Source organism: Corylus avellana, chromosome 5 (assembly GCF_965113065.1).
Source record: "Corylus avellana chromosome 5, dhCorAvel1.hap1.2, whole genome shotgun sequence".
In the NCBI taxonomy this organism is placed as follows: domain Eukaryota; kingdom Viridiplantae; phylum Streptophyta; class Magnoliopsida; order Fagales; family Betulaceae; genus Corylus; species Corylus avellana.
The window spans coordinates 31,292,553-31,312,406 of NC_142494.1; the positions used below are offsets into that span (position 1 = coordinate 31,292,553).

Genomic DNA, 19,854 nt, shown 5'->3' on the forward strand with positions numbered 1-19,854 from the left:
ATTGGATTGCTCGCGTTGAAGCAAATTAATAACCCAACACATATGATTAAAACGTTTACACATGTTTAGGAAAGATGCATCCTTTCATAGCAAGAAATCAAAGATATGGTATAATTGCTCCTATAACATATAGAACCCACTTTAGGCATATCACTAAAACAAGTATGATAATAAAACAGATCGAATAAGTATTTGATTCTTCAAAGCTAACAAGTGCTTGATTGCGTGGATTCTTGTGGCACATCACTTAGATATGCTTAAAAATGAGCAAATCTTTCCTCTAAATTACTCGGCCTATTAAACAGATATCTGTTCTTTGAGCATTTGAAATCATGCTCCATTAATCTTAATAAAAATGCATGTAAAAAAGACATATTTTTGAGACAATGCCAGCCTAATAAACTAAATGAAAGAAATTTCTTTGGACTTATTCTTATCCATAATGTGCAGTTTACGCAGCAAGGACAATATTATGATTTAGTATAGCTTTGATATAACGCCTATTGAGAAGATTAGTTAGCACATGCAGTAACTTTAACTGCGTTTTACCTTTCATTCTTTCTTTGAAGTCCAATCATGAAATCATGTTTGCTGCATATGCTTCAACCAGATTGCCGTGATGTGAGAAATATATCTCATCATTGATTTTGTTGGGTTTGACAGGACATCATCATACACCAGTCTTGGGTTCAGAATCGACCAGATCTCTCAAGACCCATCCAACCCAATCTAATTACCCTAAAATAAACTTTCATTTCTAATTTAAATGGTTAAATTTAATCAAATTGAAAATTTAGAGGGTTAAATTAAAAGTTTTTGAAATTTAAAAAGTTTTCTCAAAATACGCGATAATAAGTTTGGTTCAGATTTATTGAACCTGAAATTTTCTTGCTGCATCCAAAAAAAAAAAAAAAAATTAGGTTTAGGGAATGTAGATTAGGGCAATGGGACAATGGCTTTATTATGCTATATCACCTAAAAACATGTAGAGGGAAGTGAGGGAGGGGGCAGAATAATGGAATTTTATTAAATAATTTGTCGATTTAAATACATTGATAATAAATTTTGACAGTAAAATAACTCTTTCTCGGTTTGAATCTATTCATTGGGGGAGTGATTGAAAAGGCAGTACGGTATATCACATTATTGTGGCATGAAGATTTGTAGGGAAGAATAGGTTCCAAGGAACCCTAGTTCTATGGGCGTCCTTGAAGAACAAAATAAATGCTCTAAAAATTAAATGATGATGATGATGATAATATAAATAAAGAGATGATGGGCATCCATGATAACGAATCTCAGAGCTGCATTGTCAATTTCTATGGCCATGGATTGGCCCCCTCACGACATGGTGCAGCATATATATATATATATATATATATACACACACTATTCAAGGTGCTGTTCTTGAGGGACATCAAATTCCATGCGTTGGTGTTCAAACACGCATCTAGAGATGTAGTGTTCTTACATTGTCCTATTTTCAATGAGAAATTTATTGAGGGGGATACTTTAATTTTTGTCCATCATTATCATGGTTGACCTTGGCCTTTGATTGAGAGTGGTGGGGAGTTGTGTTTTGTGTGTAGGACTAACATATATACATCCATCTTTTAGCTGGTCGTTTTGGGGATGCCAATTACTTAATATTGCACACGTTTCGATAGCAGATTGAGATTGGTCTAACCACTGCTATAGATAAAAGAAATGGTTTGACCACCCCAATGCTTTGGTTGAAGGTGATTAAACTATCTTGTGATTAAAATTGGAAGTTTGGAGACTAAAAAGATGGTTCAGTCACTTCTAATGAATATCCGAGTAACTTGCATATTATTAGAAGCTACTCTTTTTTCTTTCTTTCTGATGCAGATCAATTGAAGTTGGCAGAAGGCTCCTTCTGAAGTCCTGTTCGAACATTTTTGTTGTTTTTAGGGTTTATGTCGGCTGCCGTCCAGACGGGTCTAAGTCCAGTCCGGACGAGCTCCATAGCTTTTTCATATTTTCATGTTTTAGCATGGCCGTCCGAACGGCCATATGTCCCATCCGGACGGGCGCCGTAGGTTTTTAATTCGATTTATTGCACAGTATAATTAGGGTTAGGGTTTGGGGGCCTATAAATACATGCTTATAACCTCTAAAAACACAGTTGTTGTTTATGAATCAGTTTGGATGAATAAAAAACTTCAAAGTTGAGCTTCCTTCATATTTTCCTTCAAGCCATAAATAGACTCTATAATTTTGAAAAGAATTCTTAAATCTTTGATAGACTCAAGATCTGAAATTATTTATCCCGTTCTTTATTGATATTCTTCGCTACAGCCCACTAAGTCACGCTGCATCACTTTGTCTCTTATATATTGTCACGATCTGAACCGTTCATTTTAAATGAATGACTCATATAAGAGATATTGCACGGACATGATATTCAAAGTACTGCATCAAATCTCAATTCCGGAATATAGAAAAACATCAATTGAGAGGAAAAAACTAATGAAGCTATGTAGGATAACAGCTAGGTTGGGCTCCTCTAGACAATAATAATAATAATTTTTTTCGTCTCATTTATTTATTTATAATGAGGCAGTATTAGTTATTATTGTTATTATTAATTTTTGGTGTCAGAGTCAGCTTATGAAAGAGATCCTAATTTAACAACAACAACCCCACAAAATTGATCCCCTATGCACTAGCAGACAACAAGCCGACCATGTCCTTCGTAACTCCTTACTCCTCCCAACCTTTTAACATGACCTATCAACTAGCTGTTGCTGAGTTACTTAAAGTTAAAGAGACTACTTTTTTATTTTTTTTATTTTTACAATTCATGTAAAATTAATTTGGAATTTGGTGGGCAAGACCCTAGCAGATAAGTGGAGTCTTGACCTTCAAGTCTTTGAGACATGAATTTAATTTGACTTCATCTTCATGTAATGATTTATGGAATAGACTTTCTGTAACAATTTATATATGGATTGTAAACACGTTATACAGTAATTCATACATAAAGAATTATGGATTAGAAGAAGAAAAAAAAGCAAAGCTTCTGGTCAGCACACAACGTGTTACACATGGTGCTCATACTCACTGTACACGGCTGCATGCTACCTTGACCGAAAGCAGGGGGTTTTGTCCCTTTTTAGGATTTTGTCAGTTTTTCCACATGATTAGTAAATCCTAGACCAATTTAATATAAAATTAGTAAATTAAGATTATAATTGATATATTTAATTTGATTCGAAGCCATTTCTTACCTTTTATGATGAAAAAAATGCTTGGTAATATAATTTTTATTATTATTTGTAATAGTAAAAAAAATTAAAGAATAAAATTTGATAAATATATAGTGAGACTTGAAAGAGACGTTGTAGTATGATATCAAATACGATGTGGGATTTTACACGTTTGTGGAAACACGACCGTCAAAGCTACAGTAATTCCACTTTTAAAGTCAAAGGAAGGAGTTTCGATTGAGTGAGAATAGAGGCGTTGGAATTTTTCATCCCAGCCTCTCTATTTCTCTTTATATATAAAACAAGCCTGTCTTTCCCCAACCTAGAACTACAAGCCCACACCACACCACACGTCTGTCTCTCTGTCTACCTTTCCTTTTGGATTCTCTCTCTCTCTCTCTCTCTCACACACATTAATTTGTTTTACAACATATATTCCAACGTTGGTTGAAATTGGTTGAGAAGGTGGGAAGATGGAGAAACCCGGCTGTGTCATCAATGGAGGGATCAAGCTGCCCATTGGCTACCGCTTCCATCCCACCGATGAAGAGCTTCTGGTTCACTACTTGAAGCGCAAGGTCTTGGCTTTGCCATTGCCCGCTTTAGTCATTCCTGAGTTCGACGTTTTCCAGACCCATCCTTGGGGCTTGCCAGGTCAGTACTGGAATTAAGGGAAATCATTCTTATTATTTTCTTTTAGATATTTTATACACCCACATTTTATGCGATGAGGGTTTTCAAATTAATGCGACCATTGTTGTACAAAATTAAATTAAATGTTAATTGGTCGAAAATGGGTTGTAGGTGATTTGAAGGAAAAGAGGTACTTCTTTAGAATTAGAAAGAGGAGTGGTAGTGAGGATAAGAGCAAGTGCAAGAGAGCTGCTGGTTCTGGTTACTGGAAGCGTGTTGGGAAAGAGAAGCAAATATTAGCTTCTGAGAGCAACCAAGCACTTGGGATAAGGACAACTCTAGTTTTCTCCGAGAGGAAATGCTCCAATGGAAGTAAAACAAGATGGGTCATGCACGAATACCGTCTTCCCTACTCCACCCTGCAGGTATATATATATATGCATTCCACATGGATTTGAAGGAAAATTATTTGAATTTGAATGAAATTAATTATATATATATATATAGGATGAAAAGTAATGGTTTTGTTTGTGAATCCATGTATGTATCCAGGTGTCTGGGATGGAAATGGAAGATTGGGTTGTCTATAGTGTATTTCAAAGAAAGACAAGCCCTGCAAAACAAAGGTTCATTTCTCATCAGCGCTCTAACACCAAGAAAACTAGGAGATTGGAAATGGAGGTGATTGCTCCAATGGAAGACAGCTCTGATTTGGGCCCTCCTCAACCTAATTGTTCATCATGTTCGAGTGAAATCACTGAGGTCTCTTCTAATGGGTTAGATCAGGAAGAAACAAGCTCCCCCAATATTTGGTTTTCTTCATTTTCATGTATGAGACAGCCTTAATTAAATTTAAAACCACCTCGTAATTTGAGACTTGAATCATATCTGATATGTGCAACTGTTGTGCAACAAAAGAGAATTAATGGCCTAAAAGAAAAAAGAAGAGATTTTTAACTGTTTCAGGGGCTCAAGAGATTGTGTTGTGCAAGCAAATCCTTAATTATAATATTCTTTCCCCACCAGCTTCATTGGTTTTTATGAAATGGAAAAGAGGTGGCATATGGCACTGATGGTTGCTCAGAATCTAAGGTTTTATTATCAAAAAGGCAAATGATTTTTGAGACAAAAAGATAATCCAAAGTAATAAAGTAATTAGAGGAATACATACAAAAAAAAAGCATCCAAAGAATTCTGCAAAGATGTTCTGTATCATCTAATCATGACTTTGTGAAAAGAAGCACTCCCTTATGGGCAATCCCACAAAGATGGTGGTAGCTAGTGCCACAGAGCATCTGCACACATGGGGGTGATTCACATCCATCTTGTCGATCCTCTGTTTTCTTTTTCAAATGATTTAGAGCATCTGATAAATTAATTATTCAATATATTGAGAACTTAATATATATATATATACCCCATTAATGGTTTCTTTCTTCTAACGAATCTTCATGACTTTTTTTCACTTAATGAATTAGTTTAAGCAACATTAAAAACAAAACAAAAATGCAGAGAGATTCTCCATCATCTTCAGTTGCTGTGGAGTTCAAAATGATTGCATATAAACAATGCGTTGGTTTTGGTTGTGTTGGAGAAGGTAACCAGAAAACAAAAGTTTTTTAAAATTTGCTTCCAGGCTTTGGACAACGCAACCCCTCGTGGCCCGTGGGGGCTGAGAATAAGATTCCTTCTGTCAAAGGGTTGGAGCCTAACGGGAGAGCTAGACATCCATGGTTATTTAATTAATTAATAATCCAGGCTATGAGGCTAAGGGGAGGAACATGAAATAAATATTTGGTAGGTAAAATTATTTTAAAGAAAATGCGATCAGAATATTAGAAGCGTGCAATCTTTTGAAAGACCTCAACTAGCTAGTTGGCAGGACCCCTTCCAAGTGGGATGACGAATCCCTCACATGTATATTATTATGTATACTGGTGTGGACAGCATTAAGATCATTTCTAAAAAGATATAATGCTCATTCTTTCAATTAAGGCATCAACTTGTTGGGCATCACAGATGTATAACAAAATCACTTAATTAGAAAAATCTGGGAGTTTTGTCTATTTGTCTTGTTAAGCCATGAGAAGTACACCAAGGAACAGGATTTAAGATTAACCATAATGATTGATATGTTTCATAATGTCAGGAGCTTCTGTTTGTTCATGTGTTTTAATTTGTGAAGTGTTTTTATTTTTTGATTAAGTTTTCTGATGCGACAAAAAGGCAAAATATATATTGTTTGTGTTTGAGTTGTGTGTAATATTTTTATTTTTGAGAAGAGAAAACAAAATATATAAAACAAAAAATGTAACAAATGGATTGAGCTTTTATATATATATATATGTGTGTGTGTGTGTTTCTCTTACAAAGGTTAGCATTCACACCCAGCTAGCCAAATGTTATTTTGGTTAGTCGAGACCTATATTTAGGTGAAAATGTAACTGTATCTTACTAGCTATTTTAGCATAAACTTAGTGAGCAATATTGTACGTAGCTCACCAAATGTTAAAAAAAAAAATTAAATTAAATTAACTCCTAATAAGATATGTACGTGACTTTAAGATAAATGCTTTGAAAAAGGAAGAATATTTAAATAGTAAAAGCAGATAATTATAAAGGGCGAAGTAAAAATTAAAAACAAAAAGAGAGAAAAGTTTATTGTGGGCGTGTGGTGAGGGGCGGAGGCAGAAAAACGAGGGGATCGGAGAGTGGTGTTTCTTGTAGGAGGGGTTTAGAATCCTTTAATACGAAATATGAAAGCTAGCTAGCAAGTAAAATTCTCTACGTCACACTTTATATATATTTGGGTGAAAGTCAAAGGTGGATGAGAAGAATTGTGTTGTGGGCTGTGGCGTAAATTGCTGACTTTTCTTCCTAAGCTTTTGCCCCCTAAAGTGGGCCTCGTATCATTCGGGAAGATCACAGCCGTATCTTCAGCTCACCTACATATGTCCATTTCAAAGGATGGATGGGTTTCAGAATATATTGGGAAACTATAGGATTGCATGTTCTAAACCATCGGTAGCAAATGTGAACAAAAAACTGGTTTTTTGCTCACTTTATCACAATTATTACATACTAAATTAAGCCTGAGTACGTTAACTGGCTATATTTCTTTGTGTTTTCATTCTGCCTTTCCTTTTCTTTTCCCAATCACAAATTAATATATACATTAAAAAAATACTCAAAAAAAAAAAAAAAACAAAAAAGAGTTTTCACTTTTAATTATCACATATCACTTTAAATCAAAAAAGACAAGTATTTACTTGACAAACTCTCCGCAATTTAATGCCTAAATTAGGATAATAATTGTGAGAGATGTTAAAAAATAAATAAATAAATAGACTGCCAATCCACATATTCGGGCAGGTATGTTTCAAATGATCTCTGGTCAAATTACTAAGATCCCAATTCAAATATAGTGTTTTGGTTACATGTCAAGATTCTAGTCCAAAGGAAAAGAGAATGGATAGGGAGAAAGATGGATAATGGGCCGCCAATGGAAGTGGAGGATTCTCATGATTTCTCAACACCGGCCTCAAAATATTAATTAAACTAATTTAAATTAATACCATTGTGAAAAATTGAAACCTATCGTTTGTGTGGTTATCGATCGTTTCCCTATATATAATTTCTTTCATACCTCTAATTAAACCGAGACCCTTTGGACACTTTGTGTGATCCTCTGGAGAAGGATCTGATCTGGTCATCTGCTCCTTCTTGATCTCTTGTTTCATGTCCCTCCTCCTCCTCCAGTCCTTCTCAATGGGTTGCGGCATTTCAAATTTTGGCATTGAAAATCTGGCAGTCCCAGGTTGCTTTACAAACAACTTCCATCAAGACAATGCTCAACCCACTAATTATCAGGATGCTGATAATGCCCGGAAACAGACCCTGAAAAATATCAAGACGAGGAGCGTTGATTCTGATGAATCGATGGAGAAGAAAGAGGAGCCTGAAAATGAGAAGGAAGAGCAGGAGGGCCTCGGCAAGGAAAAGATCGAGGAGCATAGGCAGAGTATTGAAGATGAGGAAACAGAGCTTTGTGATGAGAGGGAAGATGGCCTGATTGCTTCTGTATCGCCAAGTTTTAAGGTCTACTGCCTCGACAGTGACTCGGAGAATAGCAACAACAAATTTGGTGAGTTTTCTTCAATTTTTCCACTTCTTTCATTTTCAAGAATTGGTAAAGATTTTCCCTATTTTTTTTTTTTTCCTCAAATGATCATGAAAAAGGGGCATGAAAAATTGAGTTATATTGCTTGTACGTACAAAGATTTTATGCAGAATCATTGCTACAAAGACACGTGTCGACAATGCCATGCCAATCATGCTTTTTCCGCGTATGATAGCTCATTGGTTGCATATTTTGCATTTTGCACGTACATGCTCTGTATGCATGCAGCCATGCAGGGTATTAAATGGTATGATATACGAGTTTCACAATGCCATTGTCATCCATATATAGTTCTCCAAAGGGACATTGGAATGGTCAAAGTAACGGGTACTTTGGAAATTTCTAGAGTAAAATTAAGAATTGTTTTGGTGGGGGAAACATTTGAGATCGAGAAGTTGAAAATTGGTTTGGTAAAATTTTTGAAAGAGTGTTTTGTAAAAATAAAAAATTGAGAAATATGTTTAATTATTGGATAAAAAATGGAAAAATAAAAACCCTTAAAAATAGTGTTGTCACCCGTGGTGAGATCGGGCATCCGGCAACCCTGGTAGTAGCTGCCAAATCTGTCAAGGCCGGCAACCACCGCTAGACTCCCCGGCTGAGTGGCCACCACCCCCAACTAGCACCACCAAGTTTTATTTTAAGAAAAATATTAAGTTGTCTTTTCAGAAAAAAAATATGTTGTGTTTTATTTGTTTTAGAAATATTTTGAGTTTTGTAATTTGTTTTAAAAAATGTGTTAAGGGTGAGAGCCACATATGTAAATCCGTTTGGTTAAGTAGCATTTAAAAAAAGTTTTCTAGTCTTTAGGATTTGGATATGTAGTAAAAGGCATGCTTTGGTGTTTGTTTTCATTAGTTCATTGAACAAAATTTATTTTGAGGGTTTTTTCTTTGTTCTTAATGGATTCCATTTACTTTTCTGTGGATTCCAAACGTTTTGCCTTGTTATCGTGCATTTTTCTTATTAATTTATACGTACCTTCCAATATCTTGTGCAGGTGATGGAGCAAAAAGTGAAAACAAGTCAAAGGTGTGTTTGGATTCTGACAAGGGAAAATATATTTTAGTCGGCTCTCATATCAAATAATACAAATTTGAGATAGAACTTACTTTTAAAAACCAACTTGGAAAGGGAAAGTATTCAAAAACTTATATATACATGATTAATACTGTACTTAAGTAATGTGAAACACTTAAGATCATAATTAAATGTGAGAAGATAAAATTCTACGATTGTGAATAAATTTTTGCATATATGTAACTACCCTTCGAACTTAACGTTTTATTATTTCTGTTCTTTTGGACGCTGCAGGTGTCTACGATCCAAATAGACAATAAAGGGAGAAAAGGAAGAGGATTTAGGAGTGTTTTAAGAAAGACCAGGCCTGCAGGAAAGAAAACATCTTTTCGAGAAAATTCCTAGCTAGAAACTGGTTGGAAAATCTGCATAATGGTTTCTTAGAGACAAGGAATTAATCTTCCCTTTCATCAAGCTTTCTTTATTCCTTTTATTTTATTTTATTTTATTTTATTTTATTTCTAGTTTTTCTTCCTTAGAATATTTTCTGTTCTTGAAGACTATAGTACCATTCTTAATGTAATGCATAATTAAGCTTTTGCTGATTGAGGAACAGTACGATCGAAGACTAAAAGGGTCATAAGCTTGGCTTACACTTCATAAGGCGGCAGCTTTTGAAAATGGTTACTCTTTCGTGTCGTCATTCACACATTCTTACTTCCTTAGGCATCAAGGAACCAATGCCTTTTTGACCGAAGAATTAAGCTCTTTATTCCAACGACAATGGCCTAGGAAAAATGAGGAACAGTAGATTCTCTGTTTTTATTGACAAACATATACAAGAATACAATGTTGATTTGTAAAGTTTCTAACACATTCTTCGCACCCATAACTTATTCCACGTAGAATTTCATCGCAACGGAATGGGTCCAATTCTGATATGAACTGAATTTATCGGGATTGAGACGTGTTGTGTAAGATATATAGGATACAGTAAATGAGGAGCACATTCTAATTTATAGATAATATATTGTCATCATACGTAAGCATGCATGCAGTTCTAATGCAGCAGTAGAAGTCTTAGAAGACATTAACATCAGTGGGGGGGTCATGGGGTCGTGTCAAGTTGGGCATAATTCCCTTCCACAACACTTGTGCCAAACCATGTAGTTGTAGATGTTCCTTATTCTTGTTCCTGCTGCAGGTAGGAGTTGGTCTTAATCGTTGGTCATCGAGAATCCACCTGATCAGATAGGAAAACATACTTTTCGTCAACATTTATTACTAAATTTCCCATTTCCTAGTTTGAAACGCCACAACTTAGACCCACCATATATATTAGTTAAGATTTTTGGGTACTATGATTTTTTTTACAAATTTACGAGATAATTCATATATTATGAAAATAAGTGTTAAGTAAATTGTTACGTGACAATTCATAATTTGTTAGTTGGCGTAATAAATATTATGGGAACTAAACACATTAAATGTTAGACTACTACATGCCCATTTATATTTAAGTGATTGATACAATATATAATACATAAACTGTCGTATTAAAGTTATTATAACTTCATACGAATAATAGTAATCTCTATTTCATAATATATGATCCCAAGTGTTTGAGCTATCTATTGATAACGGGATGTAATCAAGTAACCGGTGGTCAAAGTAAGACACAGTTTACATTCTAGAATACCGCTTCCTTCCTTTGTCAGCAACCTCTGACTTTTTGACTCTTTGATTTGGTACAACTAGAACTGAGACATGGCGTATCCCATCCTGTCCCTGCCACGTCGGACTCCCCTGAGTCCTGGCATGGTTTCTCTACATCTCATTCGTTAAGCTCCACAGTGCATCCACCTCGATGATTTCACCATCTCTCACGGCCCCATACATATAAACGCCAAAAATGCTGATTCTCGACTGCATTATGCGGCCCTGAATATTATTGACGATGGTTCTAACTTCTAACTTATTTTCTGTCCGTATAAGAGACGGGACGAAAGCCTTACGCTGATTATCATCACTCCTTACCCTGGTTTTCTCTCGTCCACGTCATTGTAGAACATCGGAGTTGTAAATGCCGATACAAGTCATGGGTGAAGATGGCTGCAATCGATCCTTTTCTTCAAGAGATTCTATCGGTTTGAAAAACTGGTGTGAATGTATCCAATACAAGCACCAATTAAATTTTTAATTCCACTCCAACCGATTGCTCGAACAAAAACCTTTTCATACCAATTAGGCACTTTTTGTCCATCCAGGTTGCACTTTGAGGTTTTATATTTTTTAGGCTTCTTTTTTTAAAAAAAAATAAAAAAATAAAAAATTATAAACTTCATTTATATGGGCTTGATATTTTTTAAAAGCTTTTCATGAGCTTTTCTAGATGGTAAATACACTCATAAATTGTAATATGAAAATACAAGTTGAATGGTAAACATTGGGCAATACTAATATTTGTAGACTGATCGAATTCTAACATGAAAAAATACATATATTTATAAAAACGTTAGGCAATAAAAATAAATTGAAGAAAAATTACAAAATATAATAGAATTAAATTACATTTGATGAAAAATATTACAAATTAATTTTCTTTAATTACCTTAAATATTATATTCTACTATTTGCTTGCATATGTATGAATAGCGAATATAATATCTATCGGTCCAAAATGAATTGTTGAAAATTCGCGCAATAACTTTCTAAAGCTCAATCTCTTGCTTGTCGGGTAGATAGACGTCTTTTTGAAAATTTGCCTGTAACTCATGCATATGGGTGCAAATAGCAATCGCGGGCTGATTTTTAATTATCCACGTGACTATTTCTACTTGCAAGTTGTAACATCAAAGATGAAAGTAAAATAAAAATTAAAAAATGTGGCGTATAAGATTAATCCTACCAATACTAATATATCCGTACTAGATATTTCCTTTGCTCCAAACTCGGAATGTTTGAAATTATTCCCTCGGGGGTGTACTCATCAAGTTCCTATACGCGCGCGTAACGGGCATGGATGGTCGTTCAAAGTAAGAGCGGAGATCTCTGACTCACCAATGGCAATGTTTGATGTAATGTACAAACTATAGAAATCGCATACTCGCCGCCCTACGCAGCTCACCCTCATCAATGCCTACTTGTCAACACCTGAGCCGTGTGATAGAGATCGTCTCGAGTGAATTACCACAATTGGCCCTTTCAAAAACACGTGTTGTTCAAGCAGCAAGTGCAATTTCGCTTCGGTGAACGACGTTAGAGTTACCTTGCCTCTCTCTTTGATCTGTTACGAGTCGTTTTGACCGCGAGCTTCTTCTTCTTTGCTCTTCTTCTCAATGTCGTTAAAGTTATCGAATAAATAAACCCTAAACACTTTGCCCATGGATTTGGAGTTCCGACGGATTTGAATTCTGAGGGAAAGGAGAGGATTTGATTTGATTTAATTCTTTTTGGTGAGTGTTTGGTGGCTCTTGGTTAGGGTTTAGGGTTCCGCAGGGAAATGAAGTCTCTGGGGAAGCTTCGGAGATTCGCACTGCACAAGGCCGACACCAAGGAGAAGAGAGAGTTTCTTCCTTCGGCACACTTGGATGAGCTCGCTCAGGCTGCTAAGGTACTTCCCCAAACTGTCCCTCTCAAGCTCAAGCTCTCGCTCTCTCTGTCGCTGAAAATTTTAACTACTGTAATTGATTGTGAATTTCGTAAATTTTGTGAAATTGAATGCGTTGAAGTAATTGGAAGCTTCTTCGAAGGTAGTTCCAGATTTGCCTGGGAAGCTGGAAATAGATTTGGCAGTGAATTAATCACCGCGAGATATTATTGATTTTGTGAGATATATAATTTTTTGGGGACAATAATGGATGGAGATTGTGGTTTAGTGTGAATTAATTTTGCAAAAGTTTCGTTTAGTGAAAGGGTGAAAATAAGCGTTTTTTGTGGGTATAGAATGGTCAAGTTTAATTTTAAAATAGTAGTACATTGGTCAAGTTAGCAAAGGTTTAAGCACTGCTCCATAATAAACTTGGCTTGTGCTCTTCGTGTTTGTTCATTTGTATGTATGTGTTTGAATTAGGTTTCCATTATTCTCTTTAAATTGTTAATTCTTGTTGCGGAATAATATCCTTGACATTTATAATTTACTATTATACTTACATATGGATAGCAGCACAGAATAGTTTGCTTTTTCTTAGTTTTTGGACGGGTGTTCTTCTTTTTCTCCTTAAAAGGTGGGGTTTTCTTGTATATTTTATGTGTACTAGGTTGCGCCCCTCTGCCTTTGTTAATGAGATCGAATTATTTATTAACAAAAAAAAAGTTACTATTATACCAGTGGATTGTGAGCGTTATCATAAATTGTGTTTTGTTACAAACTTGTCAGTCAAAGTGATTTTATTTAGCATGTACCTAGAAGTGCAAGGCAGTAGATATTGGAGTAATGATATTATGATGAGAAATTGCGAAGATAACATTTATCATGCGTACCTTCGTTTTTTGCAGGATATGCAAGAGATGAAAAATTGCTATGATAGCTTACTTTCTGCCGCTGCTGCTACTGCAAACAGTGCATACGGTAAACTTATTACCACATTCTATGAAAATGATCTGTTACGTCATTGTGTAGCATATGGTAATTTCTTATGTTTTTTCAGTGATAAAAACTGGTTTGTTCTTTGATGAGATCAATTGGTGACGTACTCTGTTCTATTTTTCTGACCAAATAGCTGTATTTGAGGTATAATTTGAAAGTCCTAAGTAGCCCTGAAGAGCTTGATAGCAGAAATGTCATCATATTGTAACCCTAGTTATAGCTTTCCATCTGATGAAATAAATCCAAATTGAACCCATACCAATATATTGCACACCTGCTCATTATGGAGCATCTTGACATATTGAACCTTGTCTCCTAAAATCTAAACTTCTCTTTCCTTAAGGAGTTATAATATAGCAGTGTGATCATAAGATCTAAAATTTATTAGGCTTTTGGTATATGCTTGACTCATTCAGACTGTCATGTCATATATCACTTGTTTAACTTAAGATCATTGAGGTCTCTCATTTGACTCCATCTGCACTTTCAGAATTCTCAGAGTCACTGCGGGAGATGGGTACTTGTCTACTGGAGAAGACCGCATTACATGAAGATGAAGAAAGTGGTAAGTGTGAAAATGAATTTGAGGCGTTTTAAGTCATGTATGGCTTGTGCTGTAATTGCTACGCATTTATCAACAGGTAGAGTTTTGCTAATGTTGGGAAAAGTGCAGTTTGAACTTCAAAAACTTGTTGATCACTATGTAAGTGCTTATTGTTATGTTGTGATCTGTAGCACATCTTTTGATATCTTTTTAGAATAGCACCTTTGACCTTGTATGGACCTTTTCTTTCTGTACTTCAGCGTGCTCATATATTCTCGACAATTACAAATCCATCAGAGTCTCTTCTTAATGAACTTCGGACAGTTGAGGTATGTTCAGATGGATTTCACACTTTTTATTATTGCAGGAGAATTTCACACAAGTTCCTCACTTGGCGATAAAAGAGTTACAAATTGAAGTCATTTTAGTTGATGATGAATATGTGTGGCATTTTCTTGAAGCTATCTTTAAACGTTAGTTCTTTGTTGCTAGGCCTGGGTTGGACATCTTAATGTATTTGTATGCCTTGGCTTTTAACTGGGTTGGGTTCTGCTAATTTGTTTTGAAGACTCTGCTTTCTGTGTAGTGTGGAGTTACCTCTGTGCTTTTATATCTATTTTTTAGTATAATTAACCCAAATGTTTTTCAAAAAATTGTTATTTACTTTAGACATTGGCTCCTTCATTAGGCTTTCTAGAAAAGTGCGTTAGGCTTTCTAGAACCTATTGCCTTGAGGGTGCCTTTTTTCCTTTGACTGCATTGGTCATAAAACGCTTGGTAGTCTTTGGCTTACAAGTAGGATGTTTTGTCTCCAACCAAATAAACGCTACTGTATCATCACTTACCTTGGAAGGTCCCTATGACCTCGTATTACCTAGACACATTCACTGTATTGAGCATTGATTCGTAAATAATGTTCATTGTCCCTTCTTTTGTTTGCTGGTGTAGGAGATGAAGATACAGTGTGATGAAAAGAGGTCAGTGTCTTTCTATTATGATCTATTTTGTTAGATTTGAACTAAATTTGGTACTTTATCTTCAGAGGTGTATATGAATACATGATGGGACAACAGAGAGAAAAAGGAAGGTCAAAAAGTGGGAAAAGTGAGAGTTTTACTGCACAGCAATTGCAAGCAGCTCACGAAGAATATGATGAGGAGGCAACCTTGTGTGTTTTTCGGTTGAAATCTCTTAAGCAAGGGCAATCTCGAAGTCTTCTAACACAAGCAGCTCGTCACCATGCAGCTCAGGTTTTCTTTATATCTCAAATTTCAAAAACTTTATTCTTCTCATTACTTCAATAATGATGTATGTCTTTTTCCCCCTTTGTTCTACTTTGAGTTCAGTTGAATTTCTTTCGGAGGGGACTCAAATCACTTGAGGCTGTTGAGCCACGTGTTAGACACGTTACGGAACAGCAACATATTGATTACCAATTCAGCGGACTTGAAGATTATGATGTGGAAGATGGTGAGGATGATGCTGAGAATAGCTATAATGCTAATGATGCTGGGGAATTGAGTTTTGACTATAGACCAACTAAGTCAGCGCATGATGGTGTTTTAATGTCAAGGAATTCGATGGATGTGAGTGTCGATCGTAATTAAACAATTCCATTTTGTTTATAATACTATTTAGAGCCCAACTGAGAGGAAGATACTTGACAACTTTTTCTCATTGGGCCCCCCACCTAAGTCCTCTCAACTATCAGTTGCAATTGGTAGGGTTGGTGGTTCGATTTAAGCAAATGTCAACCTTGGCTGAGGTTGTAAACATTATTGACATGGTGATCATCATATCATGAGCATTTTTTTGTGGTTTGGACTTAACTATTTGATTTTACTTCTATTATGCATTTTTTGTGTGCCTTTGATTTGTTGGCTTATTTCCCAGGTGGATGAAGCAGGCCTTTCATTGCTCCAAACTTCTACAGCGGAAAATGCAGAGGTATGGCCCTGCATCTAATTACTTGATATTTCAGGTGAACAATACTATGTCATTTGACTCTGTGCTGCCAAAAGACCAAGTAGCAAACACAATCATATATCCTAATCCACAAATTTTTATCATTCTCTGATAAAAATGACATGTTCGGTAGAGGGAATAAGTGGAGCAATGGGATCTAAGGGATGGAAGAGGAGTGCAGAAAAAGGAAAGGAAATGAGGGATGGGATCTCCTTCTGGGATGCTTGTTTGTTTGTTCCTTTGGTTGTGAATTAACAAATGTAAACTGTAAAGCATCTTGAGTTCACGTCATAAATTTCCCTTGTGTAGATGAATCTTGACAAAAACCAAGAGGATCTCAGAGTGTCGAGTAGAGAACCTAGAGTGGGTAGCCATTCAGCCCCAATATTTGCAGAGAAGAAGTTTGATCCAGCAGAAAAAGTAAGAAATATGCAACCATCAGCTCCACGGAAGCCTAACGCATATGTGCTGCCCACACCTGTTGATGCAAAGGGTTCAAGTTCATCAAGAACAAGCAGTCAAGTTCCTCGCTCAAGACCAAGTGGACCTACCCACAACTTGTGGCATTCTTCCCCATTGGAAGATAAGAAGCATGAGAAGGATTCTGGCGATGGTAACTTGTCAGGACCTACTGTCTCAAAATCCCAGTCAGTACTCAAAGAGAGTAACATTAATAATACCTCCACCCCGCTACCCCCACCTTTGGCCGGGGGAGTTTCACGTCCTCAGCTTGATACATTTAATGCTTCTGATACTAAAAAAATCAAACGATATGCTTTTTCGGGTCCATTATCTAGTAAGGCTGGGTCAACAAAGCCACTTTTATCTGCCAGTGGTCCCATTGCACCTATTGAATTGCCCCAATCAGTTTCTGGAATGCTTTCTCGGTTGCCAAATCCTCAGCCTTCTTCATCTCCAAAAGTTTCCCCAAGTGCTTCACCTCCCCTGGTGTCTTCACCCAGGATAAGTGAGCTTCATGAGCTTCCTAGACCCCCAGGTAATTTAGCCTCCAAGGCAGCAAAATCTCCTGCTCTATTGGGTCACTCTGCTCCATTGGCCTTCAGAAATCAGGAGCTTTCTGCAATGAATAAAATCCCTTTGGAGGCATCGAGTGCGGGATCTCCACTTCCAACTCCACCATTCCCTAGGAGTTTCTCCATACCTTCGAGTAGCCAGAGAGCAATGGCAATACATGTTGGAAAGCTTTTGGATTCTCCTCTAGCTCCGGACAAGGCTGAGGACGTTGCTTCACCTCCATTGACACCTATTTCCCTCTCAAACATTAAGCCAGCGTCAACTGTTAATGAAATGTCCTCGCAGGCTGGTCAATTCGGAGGTGAGTGAGGTACCATTTTGCTTTAGAAATTGACATTTCAATCGGCTTTAGAAATGACCCTTCCTTTCTTTCTTTCTTTCTTAGCTGCTTCATTAGTCAGTTGCCACACTTTTATTATTTCTTAATGTGAATATCTTCAGTAAATGCAGGTGGGAGCTGATATTTTTTTTTTCTTTTTTTGGGTTGTGGATCGGCCTGGCAGAAGATTGTTTTGGGTCATTATCTTCATGTTGGGTACAGGTCTGTAAATATGATGTTTTATGTATTGTTTAGTTTCTCATCTGCCTTTGTTCATTGTTTGTCTATTGATAATGATGAGAACTAAATTTTACCTTTCTTTTTTTTTCCTCTCTTCTCTCTACCAACCTTCGAACGCCTGATGTGGCGGAGGCAACACATGCCGCCGACCAACATGGTACGAGGAAGGTTGGTGATTTACATTCACTCACTCGTGGCATTGTAATGTCTCACGTGTATCTTCAAATGAAGAATTTTGTTTATTTTTACCAAGAAATTGCATAGAGGGACTGTTGTACGTTTTTTTTTTTTTTTTTTTTTTTTAAAAAAAAAAATCATTCTGAAAAGCGTAGTTGATCCATAACCATATATTTTGCAGAGAATAATTTTTTCTCCATATTGAAGGATTTTTTTTTTAATTCAATCTATTAAATTGAGATATATTTATAATACTTATAATAATTAAAAATATGTGTAAACATCATATACATTTTGAACATATATTCATTTTAAAAATGCTAGACATGCAATTTTATTTTTATTTTTTTTACAATTTTTCACATGTTAGCATGTGATTTGAGGGTGTTAAATGCTTACAATTTTTTGCTCCAATTATATGTTGACATTGTCAAAAATTATAAAAGAATCGTATATTATAGTATTGAGTAATGCTAGATACCATCTTTTTATCCTCTTAAAATCTTCTTAAAGTTGATGTGGCTTTTAAAATTACCATTGGATCAAAATTCAAATATGATTCATCTAAAATTTAATGGTAATTTTAAAAGTTACATCATCTTTAAGAAGATTTTAGGAGGATAAAAAGATGGTACCTAGCATTACTCTATAGTATTACTCATTAATTTAATGGATTTCCCATTTGTTTTGTTGTAAGATATTTTTCGTTAGCTGAAAACATTTTCTTGGTAAAAAGTGGCTATTTTCTGCCGTTTATTTGCAACCCTGAAAATGTTTCGAAAAGTATTTTCTAGTGTTTGGTTTATATGAAAAATCACCAAATGATTTTTTTTAAAATTTTTATATAATTAGAGGAGCTACAAGGAAGAGAGATATACGGAAGATGAGTGCGAATGTATGGAGTGAGAATAAAAGGCTTTCGAGGGTAGGATTGAGATTCAATGCAACCGATTACAAATATATTTTTGCAAGTAATTTTGAGGACCATGTGGAGCCTACAATCCTATATAGGTGTTTAGACACGAAAATGGTATTACAATTTTCTCTATTCAGTTCATTTTGAAGGGTATTACATTTAATGCACTACCATCATTAAAACTTTTGGACAATACTACTTTTCAAAATGCATTAAATGAAGAAAATTAAGAGATTTTGAAATGGAGATGATCCGTTTCCGTTTAGACAGATATGCTTGGGTTGATTAGTAAGTCCCATAAAACCCTTTCATAATTGCCTAAACACCGGAGAGGGGGGAGGTTGGGGAAGTAGATTGTAGATATAAACCAGTTTAAGCATCGTGAAAGTTACTTTCTTTAGTTAATTGAAAACATTTCAGGTTGACTAATATTTTACATTGCGCTAAACATTCAAAAATAGGAAGAAAAAAATAATTCATCAAATATTTATGCGGCTACAAATTTAGGTAAAAAATAAAAAGTTAAATTAAATTAAAGAGCTGCTTTCCTTTCTTTTTCTTTGACTTAGTCTACCTAATACGTATAAACAAACTGAAAAATTAAAATTAAATTTTTTTTTAAAAAAATTAATAAAAAAAGAAATAAAATAATAATAAAAATAAAATGAAAAAAACGTACCCCACACCCTCATGCCTAGTCCCATCCAGGCTTCCAGGCTTCTCCGATTGCTTCCTTGTCATCGACGATACGCGGTTTGGCGAGATACTAGATCACAATATATAATATATTGAGATATTAGACGTTTAAAATTATGAATTTAAATTCAACTATATTATATTAACTAATCACCACATATGAAATTGATTTTTTTTTATTTATTATTATTATGTATATTCAATAGAACATGATCGATTAATATAATATACTAGTAATTGGATGACTGATGCGTGAACATGACGGTCTCATTAAATTCTTATATGCCATTTGTATTGGCTTATTGTAAAAT

At 35.4% G+C, this 19,854-nt stretch overlaps 3 protein-coding genes across 8 annotated transcripts; all 3 read left to right on the forward strand.

Annotated features, from left to right (window-relative positions):
- Positions 1-3,547: 3,547 nt before the first annotated feature.
- NAC084 (NAC domain containing protein 84) lies at positions 3,548-4,745 on the forward strand. Its single transcript, XM_059596015.2, has 3 exons — positions 3,548-3,884; positions 4,035-4,288; positions 4,416-4,745. The coding sequence occupies exons 1-3, from the start codon at positions 3,704-3,706 to the stop codon at positions 4,707-4,709; spliced, it is 729 nt and encodes a 242-aa protein (XP_059451998.1). The 5' UTR covers positions 3,548-3,703; the 3' UTR covers positions 4,710-4,745.
- A 2,804-nt stretch (positions 4,746-7,549) lies between these two features.
- Positions 7,550-9,521, forward strand: LOC132180302 (uncharacterized). The gene is made up of 3 exons (XM_059593078.2): positions 7,550-8,007; positions 9,044-9,075; positions 9,358-9,521. Exons 1-3 carry the CDS (start codon positions 7,602-7,604, stop codon positions 9,466-9,468), a joined length of 549 nt encoding a protein of 182 aa, XP_059449061.2. The 5' UTR covers positions 7,550-7,601; the 3' UTR covers positions 9,469-9,521.
- Positions 9,522-12,334: 2,813 nt separating this feature from the next.
- Positions 12,335-18,019, forward strand: LOC132181059 (hydroxyproline-rich glycoprotein family protein). 6 transcript variants are annotated; one of them, XM_059594108.2, is made up of 11 exons: positions 12,335-12,676; positions 13,561-13,633; positions 14,142-14,216; positions 14,293-14,354; positions 14,456-14,524; positions 15,144-15,172; positions 15,238-15,445; positions 15,542-15,781; positions 16,089-16,142; positions 16,470-17,505; positions 17,637-18,019. In XM_059594108.2, the coding sequence occupies exons 1-10, from the start codon at positions 12,566-12,568 to the stop codon at positions 17,502-17,504; spliced, it is 1,956 nt and encodes a 651-aa protein (XP_059450091.1). In that variant the 5' UTR covers positions 12,335-12,565; the 3' UTR covers position 17,505; positions 17,637-18,019. The 6 variants fall into 6 exon arrangements, with proteins under 6 accessions (XP_059450091.1, XP_059450090.1, XP_059450092.1 ...); XM_059594107.2 differs by having other exon boundaries at positions 17,646-18,019; XM_059594109.2 differs by having other exon boundaries at positions 17,699-18,019.
- The last annotated feature ends 1,835 nt before the right edge of the window (positions 18,020-19,854 follow it).

Coding starts and splice junctions, on each gene's coding strand:
- LOC132180302 (XM_059593078.2), top strand. CDS start 7,602: ATGTCCCTCCTCCTCCTCCAGTCCTTCTCAATGGGTTGCGGCATTTCA. Junction 8,008..9,043: donor GAATAGCAACAACAAATTTG/GTGAGTTTTCTT, acceptor TATCTTGTGCAG/GTGATGGAGCAAAAAGTGAA. Junction 9,076..9,357: donor AAAGTGAAAACAAGTCAAAG/GTGTGTTTGGAT, acceptor TGGACGCTGCAG/GTGTCTACGATCCAAATAGA.
- LOC132181059 (XM_059594103.2), top strand. CDS start 12,566: ATGAAGTCTCTGGGGAAGCTTCGGAGATTCGCACTGCACAAGGCCGAC. Junction 15,173..15,237: donor ATACAGTGTGATGAAAAGAG/GTCAGTGTCTTT, acceptor CTTTATCTTCAG/AGGTGTATATGAATACATGA. Junction 15,446..15,541: donor CTCGTCACCATGCAGCTCAG/GTTTTCTTTATA, acceptor CTTTGAGTTCAG/TTGAATTTCTTTCGGAGGGG.
- NAC084 (XM_059596015.2), top strand. CDS start 3,704: ATGGAGAAACCCGGCTGTGTCATCAATGGAGGGATCAAGCTGCCCATT. Junction 3,885..4,034: donor CCATCCTTGGGGCTTGCCAG/GTCAGTACTGGA, acceptor AATGGGTTGTAG/GTGATTTGAAGGAAAAGAGG. Junction 4,289..4,415: donor TTCCCTACTCCACCCTGCAG/GTATATATATAT, acceptor GTATGTATCCAG/GTGTCTGGGATGGAAATGGA.